The 17,706-nt window shown below is 47.7% G+C and overlaps 1 protein-coding gene across 2 annotated transcripts in view; it reads left to right on the forward strand.

Moving 5' to 3' along the window:
* CERT1 (ceramide transporter 1) overlaps window positions 1–17,706 on the forward strand; it is an 881,084-nt gene that overhangs the window by 358,848 nt on the left and 504,530 nt on the right. For both annotated transcript variants that reach the window (XM_086960766.1, XM_086960767.1), the window contains exon 5: window positions 6,173–6,311. In XM_086960766.1, the coding sequence (XP_086816892.1) occupies window positions 6,173–6,311 (139 nt within the window). The remainder of the gene's footprint in view (window positions 1–6,172; window positions 6,312–17,706) is intronic.

Here is a 17,706-nt window from a genome sequence, read left to right on the forward strand (position 1 = left end):
ATCCATCAAGGACCCTAAAGGACAAACTTTTGAAATCCTCAATAAAATCACCTGTGAATCGCATTTGGTAGTCTACCCGATAGAATGTGACTGTGGAAAACGCTACATTGGATCAACCATATGCGCTTTAAAAAAACGAATATTGGAACATATTCGAGCCATCCAAAATAAGGATACATCATATGCCATAACCAAACACATGCTGAATCACAAAAACAAAACATGGCAAACCATAAAATATTCAGGCATAGCGATGGTGACTGAACATGAAAGAGGTGGCAATAGACTCCAAAAGCTGAGACGTTTGGAATCGAAATTAATCATCTGGTTAAAAACCAAAATCCCCAATGGACTGAACGGGGACGAAGAAATGTATGTACACTTATGATTGGTTAATTAACAGAGAGAGAAAAAAAATGATTTTAAAAATTTCAATTAAAATGCAATCCAAATGGAGCCATATGGGTAAAGAACCAAATGCTGAAAATGCAGACTCCTAAGTAGACAAAGGACAAAATCCCACTAGTTGTATGCAAATGATATATAATCCACAAATACCATCTGACTACAAATGCTCTTCGTATAAACGTATAACAACTGATGTGGAATTGACCAACTGTTGAATAGACTTTGTTTAATCAGTACGCTGTGCAATCCTTTCTGTTAATTTAATAATTTCAATCAACACATCATTGATGCCAGAACAGCATAGCTTTGAAATATGAGTATTAAATTGCAAGCAGAAGCACGAATTTCTTCACTATGTAAAATAATGTAAATAGCGGGCAAAGATGTCAGTATCTGTGCCTATTGCTGTGCGGTCAGCAGAGAGTCATATCATCAGGACAGAGTAAAGCACTTAGCTTTAAATAGTATCTGCATAAACGGTTAAAAATTGTGGCCCAGGTGGATACACATACAGGCAATAGGAGTAGGAAGGCACTCAGCCCTAATTTGTGCTGCATAACCGGATAAATGCAAGTTTACATTAAACTACCTGTCAGTTAGTAATCTGGTAGAATATGTACCACTAAGGTATCAACCGAATGTCCCACGAAAATGATCAAAGCTTGCTGACAGTAACGGGCACAGATAGGTTAAAACTTAGCCATGTTCAAACTACCAAGCCCACAATGCATCATAATGGCTAGTGGTGACTTAGTATAAATAACTAAAAACTAATGAAGGACTTACTACCGTGATCAGGAACTGTTTTAGTTCGAAACGCGTAGGTGAAGGAGGAAAATTCGAGTTAAATAAATTGTGTTCGAAACAACCAAGAAGAGTGCGGCGTATTTGTAGACAATTGCTAAAACAAATCTTCGCGGGGCTAGTCCTTGCCTCGCTGCCGGCAGCAGCTACCTGGGACATTTGCTGTGTATATATGTATATATGTATGTATGTATACACATATACACATCAGATGGAAAAGAGGTATTCACAGTAAGTTTAAACATAAACATGAATATATTCCCATTTTGCAAGTTTTGTTGACCAGTTAGCCCCCTGTGATGACGTTTTGACCCTAATAGAATTAATCCATGGGGTGTTTTCAGGCAGGACTGACTGCCTTTCAGATGGAAGCAACCGGCAGAGCTCATACAAATGAGTCTTAAATTTAATCCCTGTGTTGGTCATCACCAAAGGCTCTGTTAAAAAGAATGGGGTCGAATGGCATTAACAATTCATGCCCTTAAAACTGGCAGACTCAGTGGAATCACAACATCCCACCTACAAGGCACATCCTCCGCAGTGACCATCTTCACATTGTCCACAAAAGAGATAACTGTGATCTTTCAAAAAGGGGCAATAATGCCTTCACCCTATCAGGGAAAAGGTGTCTACCTTCTTTACTTTCTCATTCACAAAAAGGATGTCTCCTTCAGACCTGTCCAGGACCGTTCAAGAAAACATCCTGTTAGAAGCTTGACATTTGACAACCCTGCACAATGTCATCTTTCTTCTCCACAAAGTGATTAAATGATAACAATCGCACCGCACCAATCACAACGCTGCCATTCCAGCATTGTGATTAGCTTAGGGGAGGGAGGCTGTCAAAACGTTACGCAGACCCGGCCAGGAGCAGCAGAGGCGGGAGCGCATGTATCCTGGAGGAAGGTAAGTTTTATATTTTAATTACCGTCCCACTTAAACCCCCCCTCTGCCCGCGTGACCTAACCCTCCCCCCACCCCACTCCGTGTCTTGCTTGCCGCAACTGGACAGAAATGGTCTGTTTCTGTTGGTGAAGCTCGCTTTCTGCCCATGTGAAGTGACGGGGCGGTCACTAAAGTCAGGGTGGTCTGATTCACTCAATGTGGCACAGCGGGTCTTGCCTCAGGAGCATCTCCAACGGGAAGAGGAGTATCTGAGCTGCCTGGCCTCATTATGGCGCACAAGGATGGCAGGAACCCCAACACACATGGCCCTAAATCTTTACGTTTAGCAGGGTCAGCGTTTTATTCAAAGGGTCGCCCCTTTGAACAAAAAGGGGTACCAGCTCCCCGAAGGGCCTCTTGCCTCAACACGCTACAGTAGAGGGGAGTTGACACCTGGGGGAATCTTGATCAGGAGGGATTATTAAAAGATCGGGATAGAATTATTACTGAAGGAACCACCACACCTCTGGAAATCTTTTTATACATTAGAATAAGTCATGATGTCAGAACTGCAGCGCCCACCTGCACCAGGAGCCCACCGCCCCCTTCCTTCCCACTAGATACACTGCACGGCTTACTGCAGGCGCTGGGACCGGCCCACACGGTTTCCAGGCTCTACTGTGCTGCCCTCACAGAGACCAGACCCACAGACAGGCTTGCAGACAGCCTAGGACTTGGAGCTAGACACCACGCACTGATGGGCAATGGCTCTATTGCTGCAAACAGACAGGCATGATACCTGCCAGTAGCCGGCTGCGTATTACACACTTTAAAATCTATATCAGGTATACTACACACCAGCAAGACTTTACAGATACAAATTACGACCCGATGGCCGATGTGACAGATGCGGAGAGGAGGGAGCGGGATTCTACACCTAGGGTGGCAATGTGGAATGATACACATGTATTGGATGGAAGTGGCGGCAGCATTGTCCTGAATGGTGAGCGCCCCCATTTCGCTTATTCCAGTCATAACATTCCTAGGCCACACTGAAGAACTACAAGTCACACACCCCCTTATTCAAAGAATGGCTGAACGATTTAACAGGGCGCTGGGAATAATAGACTACTTATGCAGAGATTCTGCCATTAAATTACCAACCACAAGACTTCTGGGTAAGCATGGGCGAATTTTGCGAATCTCGCGTTCGCGAATTTTGCGGATTTGCGAACTCGCAATCCGCAAAATCCGCGAATTCTCGCGAATTTGCGGATTTTTTTTTTGTGTTCGCGCGGGTTTCTGCCAGTTCGCGAGGGTTTTGTACAATTTCGCAACACGCGAACTTACCTGTCGGGTCGCAAGTTTCGCGAACTTGTTGTTTCTACGTGTCCAGCCTGTTTGGGACACTCTTCTTCATCACTGCCACTCTCTGACTACTCATGCCACCCTCTGGCCCACCCATGCCACCCTCTGTTTCATCACAGCACCCTCTGGTTGTCCAGTCAGTGTACATTATTGTGGCAAAGCAAGCACACCTTCCCTGCCTCAAGTGACCTGAATTAATTTGGGGCTGATTAATGTGTCACAGAATATTTTTTTAGCTGGCACCTGCTTCCTTAGTGCTTCCTGATTAGTGATCTTTTGCACTTGCTAAGTGCTTTCATTGTTGCAAAATTAGTTACAACACCTGCCCTGCCCCAACTGACAATAATGAATTAGGGGCTGATTAATGGATTTGAACTTCCAGCCTGGCTCCTGCTTGTCTCCCTTAGCTGTAATTCAGGACCTTTGTGGCATATGTGTAACTATTCTGAGGTTCAGAGCAGGGTCACATAATAGTTGCAACTGGCAACTGAACTCTGGAGGGGCCCCTCAGGAAGCACTACAGGAAATGGCTACTAATGATGAGCCTGAACTTTTGAACCTGGTAAGTAGTTTCAGTTTTGCTAAGATCGTATTTCTGCAATTTTGCGCTTATTCGCGGGGCGCGAAGTTGTACTGGGAAGCCGCGAACTCACGCGAACAGTGCGAGCAAGCCATAAAATCCGCTGCTCGCGGATTTGCGGATTTTGCGGGAGATTCGCGAATCTCGCGGATTGCGAATTTACCGAAAATCCGCAAAATCCGCGAGCGAAACGGATTTTCCGCCCATGCTTACTTCTGGGACCCCCCCCCCCTGCTGACGTACTTGATAGAGGATGCAGGCTGAAGCTTCACATAACTGATAATGGAGGTTTGAGGTTTTAGAGTGCACACTGGGGAGGATAGAACGCCACGAGGGGACAGTAGTAACCAAACACTTGTAACGGGAGGCGCTGTGCTAGACTTATTACCTGCTCACACGTAGCACAACTCCACATGAACATGAGGTGCATTTTTTTTTAACCGTGCAGCACATCCCAGAGGCCGTTTGGAACTACACGATCTGCATCAGAGGCTCAACTGTTTTAAATGTGGACATATGTACCATGCAGCAAAATGGGAATGCACTACTGTACCTAGTTGGAAAAACTTAAAGAAATGTAAACAAAAAATTGATATTGTGTGCTAGTGCTGAGAACTGGGATGAATGGGTGCCACCCTGTTTCTGCAGGTATACCATGACTGTCGTATTGCGAATCTGGAGGAGGACTTACTTCCCTCGAAGGATTTGAAGCCTTCGAGAGCTAGGAAAAGGGTCAGCAGTTCTAGGTAACTGATGTGTGGTGCCATGTGTTGAAGGGCCTAAACCCCATGTGTGGTAATGGCATTGAGGTGTGAGCCCCAGCCTGTGAGGGAGGGGTCTGTGGAGGTAACATTCACCTGTGAGGTAACATTCACCAGTGAAATCAGGTATGAGAAAGTCTGGCCTGCACAAGTTATTGTGGTTTCACTAATGTGTAGAGTGCTGGCCTTTAGCAACACTACCTCTTCCCAGTGACACTCGGTTTGTGACCAATGCCTCACAAGGCACTCTTGTAGGGAGCACATATGGAGTTGGGTGCAAGGGACAATAGGAATGCACAGCGTCATCATGCCTAGAACATGCATCATAGTTCGGAACAAGAGCTGAAGACTTGGCTGAATGCCAATACCTTCTGTTGGTTGTGACTAGCTCGGCCTGAAACTGTGTTGGTATGTACCAAGCTGTAGAGCAGGAAAATTGCTGCTCGAATAAGGGCTAGGTACTGTTGGCTGTCGTCATTACTGATCAGTTAATTATCGAGGTAGGGGAAAATGCAAGAGCCCTTCCTCCCCCTAGAAGGTGGGCAGCACCCACTGTTAAACACTTCATGAACACCCATGAAGCTGTGGTGACCCCAAAAGAAAGTACTCTGAACTGGTAGTCATGCCCATTTCCCACAAAGCAAAAATACCAGAGATGGCCCCAGCCGCTTGCACGAAGGCCATTTTCTCAATGTAGGTTGCAGCCTACATAGAGAAAGTGTAGAGTGCACATGACCAAACAGTCAGGGCTCACAACAGTGGACATGCCACTCCCCTCCCCCCCCCACCCCCCCCCCCCCCCACTCCTCCCCCATGCCACCGAGCGGGACCGCCTGCTCGCCCCAACAGGGCACTTATGCTTTGTCGCAGTGCGAGAAGCAGAAGCATAAAATGGTAGTTTTACCATTTTATGTTTCTGCTTCTCGCACAGCGAAAAAGCAGTGGGGTGATGCCCCGATGGACGAGCCGCCACTGCACTCAATACACCCACCTTCTGTGCAAACAACAATCTAAAGTGGAGTTGGTGCCTACATGCTCATTGTGAGCCAAAGGAGGAGTTGCAGCACATCTCATGACTTGATAGACTTGTGCATAGAAAAACAACTTGAAAACATCTGAGCCTAGATGGCGGGAGTATTTAGAGCATGTGAATTAACAGTACTACATGTTACAAACAGTTATTTACTATTTCCTTACCTTCTTCTGAATGTATTTTTGCATTTATACTTGGACTCTACTCTACTGTGATGTAATTGGAAAATATAAAAATTTGCACAAATTAATTTTCTATGTCTGACTATTGTATATTTACCTTGTACCTAATGTTTCAATAAATAATTATAGATTTATTGTCTTATCTGTGCAGAAAGGACATAGTTTGCGAGAAAAACTGGCAGAAATGGAAACATTTAGAGACATCCTGTGTAGACAGGTGGACACTTTACAGAAGTACTTTGATGCCTGTGCTGATGCTGTGTCTAAGGATGAACTGGAGAGGGACAAAGGTAAATCTAATTTGTTACAATTGATGACTATTTGGGCTCCCGTAATTGAAAGGACATCCTTTAAAAACTATAGATTCCTAGTACCTATTTTGAAGACAAATATGTGCTAGTAGCCTTTATTCAATAATAGTATGGATGCCCTATGGCAGTTCTTGATGCCACTCTCCCCCCTACTACTGAGGCAGCCTATGATGCATATAAAAGGTCCTTTATTTAAAAAGGTCAAGCATATGAATGCAATCTGTTTTCACACCTCATCCAGATTAAGGCAGCTCCATTCCTCATGCGCAATAGTCACATGGGTCCCTCTGCTTCGAAGGCTGTCATGCACAGCTCTCTAATGACACTTGGCACTACCATTGTGTATAGGGCATTGATAAATCTGCAACATGCCCCAAGTCTTAACCAGGAGATACTACTTTTTTTTTTCTTTTTTTTTTCTTCATAAAACCTTTATTTTAGTTAATGTAGTTTACACAGCTCATCGCCTACAACCAAATATAACTTTTGCCGGCAGCTCTATCAATTCAATGTTTCGCAATCGTCATTAAGGCATAGCAATTGTTTTCTCATACACAGCAAGCCGCCTACAACCACTTTGGGCTGGCTGCGTTTCAAGATTAATTATCATGGCATATCCATATATAGGGCCTTGAATGCAATCGCAAACCCATGCAATTTAGGTATTATAATCTCATATTATCTGAAGATGAAGGGGATGTTCCCATCAGCCTACCCATCATTCGGTACGTGGGACTAAGTTGATCTGGTGCAGGCGCGTCTTACTCATGAAGGCAAGTACATGTATAACTCTACATAACTCTAACCAGGAACAACGTAGGTTGCAGTAACAATTTCCGTCTTAAGCGGATATAGCATTTAATAGCCCTTCCAAAAGCATTCACACAACTAGCAAACATAGTCTGGCAGACCACCTCAGGGGTGCAGCACATCCTGCCTCGAGCCGCCTGCAGTGGGAGGGCCTGACATTAGAGGTGAGTAGCTCTGGTGATAGCAGGCAAGGACCAACTCCACCTGGGTGCTTAGTATGTTTAGGTGCGGTATTTTTTTTGGGTGGGGGGGAGGAAGTGGGAGGGGGTAGGGGGCGTAGGGGACTGTACAGAGGGGGAGGGGTAGGGGGAATTGGGGGGACCAGACGCGCCCCTTCGTTTCTGGAAAACTGGACCACACTGCAGTGCAAACACAGCTTCATAGTCTATTTATGTCACTCCCACAGCCGAGGTGGGGGACGGCGCTCTAGCTCTATTCCACGCCCCCATCTGAGAGCAATCTGTCGCCTCCCATATAGTAATAACATAGCATGCAATTTCCTACTCCCAGGCGTGGTGTCCACTACCAAACCCAATAGGCCCAAATGTGGAGAGGGGGGGTCTAGTCTGTCAACAATTTGGTTAACTGCCTCGAATATTTCCAGCCAATAACTAGCTAGCTTGTGCCAACTCCAGGCCATATGTAAGAAGGTAGCATTATCTTGCCCACATCTCCAACATCTAGCGTCATCCTGCAAGCTCATTCTATGGAGACTCACTGGAGTACGGTAGTAGCGGTGTAGAAACTTAAAATGCACTAGTCGCAGCTTGTAATTGGGGGACAACTCCAGAAGTTGTTTACAGCAGAAGCACCATTTGTCGTCAGATAAGGGAGAGTCTATTTCCTCGTTCCAGAGGGCCAGGGATCTAGGTGTCATTATTGGGGCCTGCTCTTGCATCTCATTATATAACCTGGTCACCAGTTTTTTCGGGGAGGCGCGAGCGAAAATGTTTTGTAGTGCATTGAGTGTGGGTGGGGCCTCAGGGAAACCCTCCCATAGGTATCTACATGCTGTTTTCAGCCGGTGATATGCAAACATTTCGCCAAACGAGACCGGCGCCTCCTCCGCTGTCCGCTGATCTCTAAACTTCCCATCTGGGTATAAGTCTACGAAAGTGTGCATTTGGGTGCCACCGAGGACCAGTTGTCCCCTGCAGTGCTCCAGACAAGCGAGCATAGGGTTGTTTTTCAGTGGTATGGCAGGTGCAAACAATAAAGGTAGCCGTGCTCGCTTTTGCAGCGTTCGCCATGACCAGCGCAGTGTATTTGCAGAGTCAACATCAGTCATTGGGCGTGGACTCTTCTGGTACAGGGTGACTGCCAGGGACAGTGGCGACAATGAGTCTGCTTCAACCGCCACATGTGGCTGATAAGGAGTAGGGTATGCCCAGAAATGCGAAAATTGGGCTTGCGCACAAAGGGCATATAGGTGCATATCTGGAGCCGCCAATCCCCCCAGTTTGAACGGTGAGGTCAGTAAGGCCCAAGACACCCGGACCTGGCCTCCCGCCCGCACCAGAGCAAGCAAGTGGGATCTAAGACACCTAAAGAACTGCGCAGTGAGCGGTATAGGAATATTAGTGAACAAGTAAAGGAGTTTCGGCAAGACTACCATTTTGGACAGGGCCACTCTACCAGCAAGAGACAGTGGCAGTTTAGAACATATTGCCACTTTAGATTCGAGCCAGTCAATCGCCCGCCCAAAGTTTAGCGTCCAGATATCTTGGAGATTGCGGCTCACCCAGACACCCAGGTACTTGACCTCATCTGCAGTCCAACGCAATCCGAACTCGTACCTCACCTCAGGAGTGCTATCTGTCAATGGGAATATTACCGATTTAGACCAATTAATGGATATGCCTGAGAGGCCTCCAAACTTGACAAACTCCCTCAGCAGGGGGTCCAAATTGACCGAGGGGTTCAGGACATACAGGGTGACGTCATCAGCGTAAATGAAATCAGCAGGCTGCGGGAGCTGAACCCAATCCCCCTAGCAGTGTGATGTTGTCTAATTCTCGCCGCAAGAGGTTCCATTGCGATGGTGAATAGGAGGGGCGACAGAGGACAGCCCTGCCTCGTGCCCCTAGTCACTGCGAATGGCTCCGAAATCATTTTGTTTACGCACACCCTCGCCGTTGGGCCCGTGTAGAGAAGACGGATATGGGCTATAAATAATGGACTAAAGCCCATTCGCACCAGTATCCGGAATAGATGAGGCCATTCAAGGGAGTCAAACGCTTTTGTGGCGTCTATGAAGACTGCTGCTGCATGCACCGATGGCATTAGATAATGCAACACTGAGAACAATGTCCTTAGGTTGTGGGATGTCGAGCGCTCAGGTATGAAACCTGATTGGTCCGGGAGGGCCACCATCGGAAGGAGAGGCTGGAGCCGTTCCGCCGCTATTTTCGCGTATATATTGGTGTCAACATTAATCAATGAGAGCGGCCTGTAGGAGTCAAGGGAGTGGTCGTCCTTGTCTGGCTTTAGTAACGTAATGATCAGGGCCTCCCGCACAGATGCCGGCAGTATCCCAGTCTCCAGGGATTCCGCATAGACCGCGTGCAGCTTCGGCGCCAGTTCCTCCGAGTAGGCCTTGTAAAGGCCATCAGGGCCAGGGGCTTTGTTCAGTGGCATACTCTGAATTGTTTTTTTAATATCCTCCACTGTCACTGGGAGCGCCATGTATTGGCGGTGGGCATCATTGAATCAAACCAGCGCAATAGATTCAAGAAATGCTTCCAAATGTTCTGGAACATCCGGTTGTGTCGTAGAGTAGAGATCAGCATAGAAAGTTGTGAATTCCCGCAGCACCTGTTCTTGCCCCGTCACAACATCCCCGTCCGGAGTCTGGATCATGTGAACAAAGTGTGCAGCTTTCTGTTTATTGATGAGTCCCGCCAGTGTGCGACTTGGTCTGTCCCCTTCCCCGTATCGTCTGGCCTCCGCATATTTACCTAAGAATTTGAGTTCGCGTTGCGCCTCCTCTGCAAATTTCAATAATTTCTCTTTTATTTCAGATGCAGTTACCGGGCTAGGGTCTGTACCGAATCCTTTTTCAAGGTCCCTTATTTGCCCCTCCAACTCGCTCAGAGTACCCCGAATTGCCTTCAGTACGCCGGCTTGCCTTGCAATGCATTGCCCTTGGATCACCACCTTAACCGCCTCCCACAGGGTTGTCTCCGTGGACACCGAGCCAGAGTTCAAAGTAAAGTAGTCAACAATGTCACCCCGTATCTCCTCCTTAAAGGCATTGTCCAGAAGTGCGTGTTGTGGGAGTCGCCAACTAAATGCCAGCGTGGAGGTGCTCGGGGATGATAACTCCAGCAGGCACGGTGAGTGGTCTGACAAGGATCTGGCAAGGTGACTAACCCTCGTAGTCCACGCAGCCACGTCCGAAGATACTAACCAAAAATCTAAATGAGACCACGCTGCGTGTTTTGTGGAAATGCATGTGCCTTCTCGGGCAGTAGGATTGCGCACTCTCCAGACATCTATCCGGCTTCCTTCGGCCATAATGTCTCGGAGTGCGAAGTTCGCATGTGGGTGCGGTTGTTTAGAGGTCACCTTGTGGTCAAGTCTCATTCAGTACCACATTAAAGTGTCCCCCAACACCCCCCCCCCCCCCGATGACTGTGGTGCACCTCGTTGCTGCGATTTTGGCCCAGACCTCTCTGAAAAAGTCAGGTGTATCCGTGATCGGGCCATAGACATTAACCAGCACCACTGGACTCTCACATAGCAGCCTCTGAGCCACGATGAACCTCCCTCCCGGGTCATTGTGCACCCATACCTCCCTCCAGTCCAGTCCTCTCCGAATCAAAATGACAACCCCCCTAGCATACTTTGAGAAGATAGCGGAGTGAATTACGCCCCACCTGCTGTGTTTTAGCCTCACTGACGGCTGTGAATTTAAGTGAGTTTCCTGCAAAAGGCAAATATCAACCTTGTCTCTCTGCAGGTAAGAATGCATCAGCCTCGCCTTCCTGCCATCATTCGCTCCCCTAATGTTCCATGTGACAATATTAATTACTGCCTTAGGCGTACCCATTGCGCTTTTAACAACCTCATTCGTGCACACCCCCCCCGAAAAGCCAGACACATGCATGTTCAATGTGAATAGGACTCGATAATGTAGCAACCCGTTCCAAACCAAATGTAACAAACCCTCAACTGCCCTTCCCCTCCCCCTCACCCACTCCAACCCCCCAATCCGGTTGTGTGATATTCACCCCATCAACACGCAAAGCGTGCAAGTAACTGAACATTGGGATGCACCCCAGGAGGGCGAGTATCCCCGGACATACTACCCTGTTCTCACAGGGTGGCCATGGGGTCCATATGAGCGTCAACTGTGTCTTTCCAGGCGCCCATCAGCGATTACATTTCTTTGTCTGTGCCCCCAGCAGAGTTCTTCTGGCTGAAAGAAATCGAACATATGGCAGCTAAACCGTATTGAAATACAGAAGTATTCTCCCAGCTTCGTCTAGATTGTTCAAACCTCCCCCACCATCCCCGGAGCCAACTCCCACATGCTATAGCCACAATACATCAGAGAAAGTCAATCATTATCACTTAGCTAATCCATCTCTGTGCCCTGCTGCGAGCTCGTGGTGTTCTTTTTCTTGTTCGTGCCACAGACATGTTTAGCAAATTTTAAGGCAGATTTTGCGTCGACAAAGAAGTGGGCCGACCTTTCATGTGTGACCTTCAACTTTGCTGGGTATAGTAGCGCGTCTGGCACTTGTGCCTGTAGTAACAGCAGTTTTGCAGGTAAGAAGCTGCGAGCTCGTGGTGTTCTTTTTCTTGTTCGTGCCACAGACATGTTTAGCAAATTTTAAGGCAGATTTTGCGTCGACAAAGAAGTGGGCCGACCTTTCATGTGTGACCTTCAACTTTGCTGGGTATAGTAGCGCGTCTGGCACTTGTGCCTGTAGTAACAGCAGTTTTGCAGGTAAGAACTCCCTTCTCACCGCCTGCACCGTAGGCGTGAAGTCTGGGTAGAAGGAGATGTTATTTCCTTTGTGGGTTATTTGGCCCTTCTCGCGTGCCAGCTTTAGAATCAAGTCTCCATCTTGGTAGTTTAGGATCTTCGCGAGAATGGGTCTCGGTGTTCCACCCACTGACGGCTTCGGGCCTAGCGCTCGGCGTGCGCGCTCCACCGCAAAAACTGGGGACAAGTCTGCGTCAAAGAGTTCATGGAGCAGATCTGTAATAAACACCTCCCTCTTCCCTATGTTGGTCGTTTCCGGAATCCCCGTGATGCGGAGATTGTTTCTTCAGGAACGCGCTTCCAAATCATCATTCTTAGCTTTAATTATCATTAACAGCTTATCCATATGTAGAAGTTGTTCCTTTGTTTCACGTTGAAATTCCACGCACTCCGTGTGCCGATTTTCAAGCCCATCAAGTCGCGTTTCGGGAGTCGCCACTTGTGATTTCACCTGGTCCATCTGAGTGGTCAGCATGTCCAGCTTTGCATCAATATTACGTAGGCTGGAAACAAACATCCAGCATCAGAATGCGATGGTCTTCTTCCCGGTCTGCTCCAGCAACCTCACCCTCGGCCGCACCAGTCTCCGCCGGCGGCGTTGAGGTGCCGGGTTTTTAGAGACCCGGTGGTGCCAGGGGACCACACCCGAAGACCTCTGGGTTCCCCTGTTCTGGACTACAGAAACACAGAGTCTTCTAGTTGAAGTCAGAGATCGAGGTTTATTGGTTGCAACCAAGTAACATGTGTCCTAGAATTACAACAGCACGGGCTGTAAGTTCTCAGGAGACTGTTTGTTTTTACAGAACCAGCCTTCTCCTTATATACAGAAATAACAGCTGCGGGCAAGAATTCTTGAGTTTATGATATGGTTATACACATATTTCTACAATAATACAAAGAGCGAAGTCATGCTGGTCAGCACATATTTTAGATGTCCGGATCGTGATGGATTACCCCGTCAGGCCCAGAATTCCCATCAGATATCGATGAAACACCAATAAGGTCGGGCACCCTCCCATCGTAAAACTGGTCATAAACAAGAATCATGGACAGGTGTATGTGTATGGAAAACATGGTCTGTATGTAGTGAATGGTTTATGGCATGTTGAGCCTTGATGATATCTTACTCGGCCACTGGGCGAGGGGCTGCCCAAACAGGTTTGGCTGGAGGCAGTGGAGTCAGCTCGGCCAGGTCATGGGGAAGTCAGCTACGGTGGACGTGTCCTTTCAGATCAAACTCGGCCTTAATCGATTGACTATATGAGGGCAAGTCATAAGATGGATGCCGTTTACAAAATGGAGTCTGAGGGTTCGGAACGGAAACCACGATTTAAGGGTGTTAGCATCACTCAATCATGACACAAATACATAGGGATAATGTCCTAATCATTACCGGTCCGTTGATACCAAATTCGTCATGGTACGACGATATTTTGTGATACGAGTGTTTGGACCTCGGTACCGGTGGAACAGCAGGGTCCGGAATTACAGTACCACAGACCCTCCTTTTGCCCTCATATTAGGCAATAACTCATGCTAATCTGAGTCCAAATCTGTATTGATGAATTCATGGAGATGCTGCTGTAGCATCATTCTGTTGCTCAATTCGTCCCTTGATACAGGCTTCCTTACACATGAAGTAGCGCAGAGGCCACATATTGCAGGAGCGCACTGTACAAACAGGCAGAACATAAACAGAACGGCTAAGATCATCCCGATGAAGATCAGAGTTTTCCATCCCCAGGCAGAGATCCGCTCCCACAGCCACCCTAACAGGGACCAATCCCCTTTCTCCACGTGAAGGGAATCAGAGATTTTGTGTAATTTGGAGATGGCCTGGTACACTTTCGGAGCATTGTCAGGGATGAAAATGCAGCAACTGGATTGGATCACTCTACATACACCACCACGGTCTGCAAGTATGACATCTAGGGCAACCCTGTTCTGAAGGGTCATAAGTCGATCCGACTGAAGCTCGGCTGTCAAGTTGCTAAGGGCACCGGCCGTTTCAGTCACGGCGGACTCAACTATCCTCGTCAATTGTCGAATGTTCCTGCTGTTCACCATAGGCCCCCAAAATGGCAGAAAACCCTTTGCGAAGTCTCCAAACTCTTGACCCGCAGTGTCGTCTTGACTCACGACACCCCTAACTGTCCTTGTCCGATGGTAATCTGCCCCGGCCGTGTAGGTAGGTGGCAGCAGAAACGAGATAAAGCATGTGCCCGAGAAGTCAGGGGGCAACCATGTATAGGCTTTGTCATGGCAGACGAAATAGGTGCCTTTAGCTGCCAAGAATGGAGGGGAATTTCGGGAGGCAAACACATATGTTTCTGTGCATACGCTCTTCCCCAACTGTGCTTTGGGATCCCTGCCAATACCTTGCAGACATAAGTGACCTCGGTGGGGCACTATCCAGACTGGGGATGATTTCTTTGTTTTCTTGCTTTTATTCAAAGAGATCCCGTATTTAGTCACATTCCAACGGCTGTAGGGAGTGAGTTCATCTTTAGGAATCGTTTGATACGTGTCAACATCCCTACTCATATTTCTTATTCCTACCACTAGTGCCTTGTTGCTGGAATCGCTCTCTGTGGAACGGGGCGGGTATGGTTCTAGGGCGAACAGGAACATGGTCTGGAAAGCCCACAGAGAACCATAATAACTGAATGGCAGGATGAAGTATGGAATGCCCTTATCTGTCGTGTGCGGCATGAGTCCACAGATCCAACAATTCGATGTGTTCATTATAGACTGGTGCTGGTGTAGGAGCTGGATGAAGGAGTTATTTACAAACTCTAGTCTTCTGGCAGACTCGTGTTCAGGAAGAGGGTGAAAGGAGTGCAAAGAGTGCAAAGAAACAGTTGGAGGAGGTGTGGGCTGAGTGTTGTTTACAAAGGTGACTTGAAACGTGGATAACGTATAACCAATCAAGAACATCGTTATGCTACATATCATCAAAATACATATTATCAAGAATTTCCCTCTAGCCATTACAGTGCATATTTTCTTGTTAAAGTTCATGTGTCTAGCAGGTCTCTCTACCCTCGGAAACTCCATCCTCTGGTTGCTGCCCGCGGTGGGAGGTTGCTTCTGCCAAGATGTGCGCTCTGTCCAGTCCGGGGTAATTCCCTCAGACCGACTAGAACCGTTGACCTAGGCGTCCCCGGCTGCACTCCTCAGACTTCAACCGCGGTCCTAGCAGCAGAACCGGATGGCGGTTCGAAAATCAAAAATGAGCTAGTTCCCTGGGCGAGAGAGCTGTGAAATCAAAAATAGTTCATGGGAAAAAGGGAAAATCGCACTAATTTGATTGTCAGTTCCTTGGTCTTGACCTCAGATTATATCGTTCTTTCCCAGGTACGGTGTGATCTTTAAACAATGTTTCAGGTTCTGTAGTGTCCAACTGCATTGACGGTGGCACAGATCCTTGCAAAATACAATCGCTCTCTTTGTCGGTACCAGTTCCTTTTAATCGCGCATCGCTAAAGGGGACAAAGCGAGGTATGAACTCTGTCTCGGAGTCAGCGACTCTTCGCTGGACCCACCGGTCATATGGAAGGGGCAGCGGGACCCTTTTGCAATGGGCGCCGTGCACCCAGTGTTTTTTCCGTGGACACGTACTGCAGAGCGGGTAGATAGCAAGACCTGGAAAGGTCCGGTCCAGCGAGGCTCCTCGTTCTTTGTTCGCCTGAAGTTCCGAACTAGGATCCAGGAGCTAGGTTCGATGGCGTGGCCTGGATCGTCAGACGCCGGTGGAGAGGAGCTGTGGACCTGTTGATGTAAAGCATGCAGTTTAGTTGTCAATTCGTGCAAATAGTCAAACAGTGCGGGGTACTCTATCTCACTGAGCTTTCTGGGCCTCTGTACTCCCCATATATTTGCTGGGCGCCCGAACACGATCTTGTGTGGGCTAGGTCCTAATCTGGAATGGACAATCATCCTGGTAGACAGGAGTGCTAAAGGCAGGGTGTCTGGCCACTTGAGACCTGTGCTGGCTTGGATCTTGGCCAATTTCAATTTTAACGTGCCATTATAGAACTCTACCAATCCTGCCGATTGGGGGTGATTTGCAGCGTGGAATTTCTGGTGGATGCCTAGACACTCACACACTCTCTTCATCACTCGTCCCACGAATTCACTTCCATTATCACTCCAGACAATCCTAGGCATGCCAAATCGAGGGAAGAATTCTTTGACGAGGGCTTTGGCAGTTGACAATGCAGTGTGGTCCTTAAGGGGGTACGCTTCTACCCACCTGGAGAAAGCGCAAACGACAACAAGGACATATTTCAGGTTATTGCACCTCTCCATGTGAATGAAATCGAGCTGCAAGACCTCGAACGGGTACGTTGGAGGCGCAAAATGACCAACTGGGGTTGGGGTTCCCCTACCGGGATTGTGCTTCAAACACACCATACAATTTCTGACCAGATTCTCTGCACATTTTGGGATACCACTATTCTGCCATACTGGGGCCAACAGCTTACATATTCCTTTCACACTGATGTGCGCCATTCCATGGGCCATCGTCACCACTGCGAGCACATAGGCGTTAGGTAACATCCATCGCTGATGTTCTAACAGTTCGACCCAACAACCATTCGCATCTAATCTACCCTTGCTTTCTCTCCATTCATTCACCTCTTTCTCAGTAGCATCAGCTTGTATAGATTTCACGCTTTCGATGGTGTCCTCACACATACCCACATCAGGGGTCCATCTAGCAGGACCTACAACATACATCCGACTCATTGTGTTCCTTGCAGTCTCTTTCGCGACCTCATCGGCAAATGCATTCCCTCGACCAACATCATGTTGAATCTTTCTGTGTGCACTGCATTTCACAATTGCAACTTGTAGGGGCAAGGTCAGTGACTCGAGAAGGTCGTGTACTAGCTGGCCGTGTTGAATTTTTGCACCATGTGACGTCAGGAACCCACGTTCACGCCACAATCTTCCAAAACTGTGGGCTACGCCAAAGGCGTATTGGCTATCAGTATACACATTCACTCGTTTTCCTTTCGCCAACACACACGCTCTTGTGAGTGCGACTAACTCTGCTGCTTGCGCGGAATTGTGGGGGATGCGAGCTGTCTCTACAATCGTGTGTAATGTTGTCACGGCATATGCTGCAGTCGTATCACCATTTGGCAACTTGAAACATGAACCATCAACCCATAAATTATCATTACATTCAGGGAGGGGAGTGTCCTGCAAGTCTACTCTCCCTTTTGTCTCTTCCTCTGTCCTAAAGCAGCAATCATGTTTTTCAACCTCATCTGTCTCTGCTGGAATGGGTAATAACGTAGCAGGGTTGAGTGTATCACACCTCTTTATGTGAATGTGACTTGCTAACAGTGTCAATTCATAGCTGGATAGTCGAGCACTAGTTAGATGTTGTGTTTTCGTCCTGTTTAATAGGATATCTACTGCATGTGGGACCATAACGATCAGAGTATTATTCATGACTAACCCAGCAGACTGTCGGATACAGACAGCTGCTGCAGCAGTGGCCCTCAAGCAACTTGGTAATGCCTTAGCTACAGGATCTAGAGTCGCAGAGAAATACGC

This window comes from Lissotriton vulgaris, chromosome 3_1 (assembly GCF_964263255.1).
Source record: "Lissotriton vulgaris chromosome 3_1, aLisVul1.2, whole genome shotgun sequence".
Classification (NCBI taxonomy): Eukaryota; Metazoa; Chordata; class Amphibia; order Caudata; family Salamandridae; genus Lissotriton; species Lissotriton vulgaris.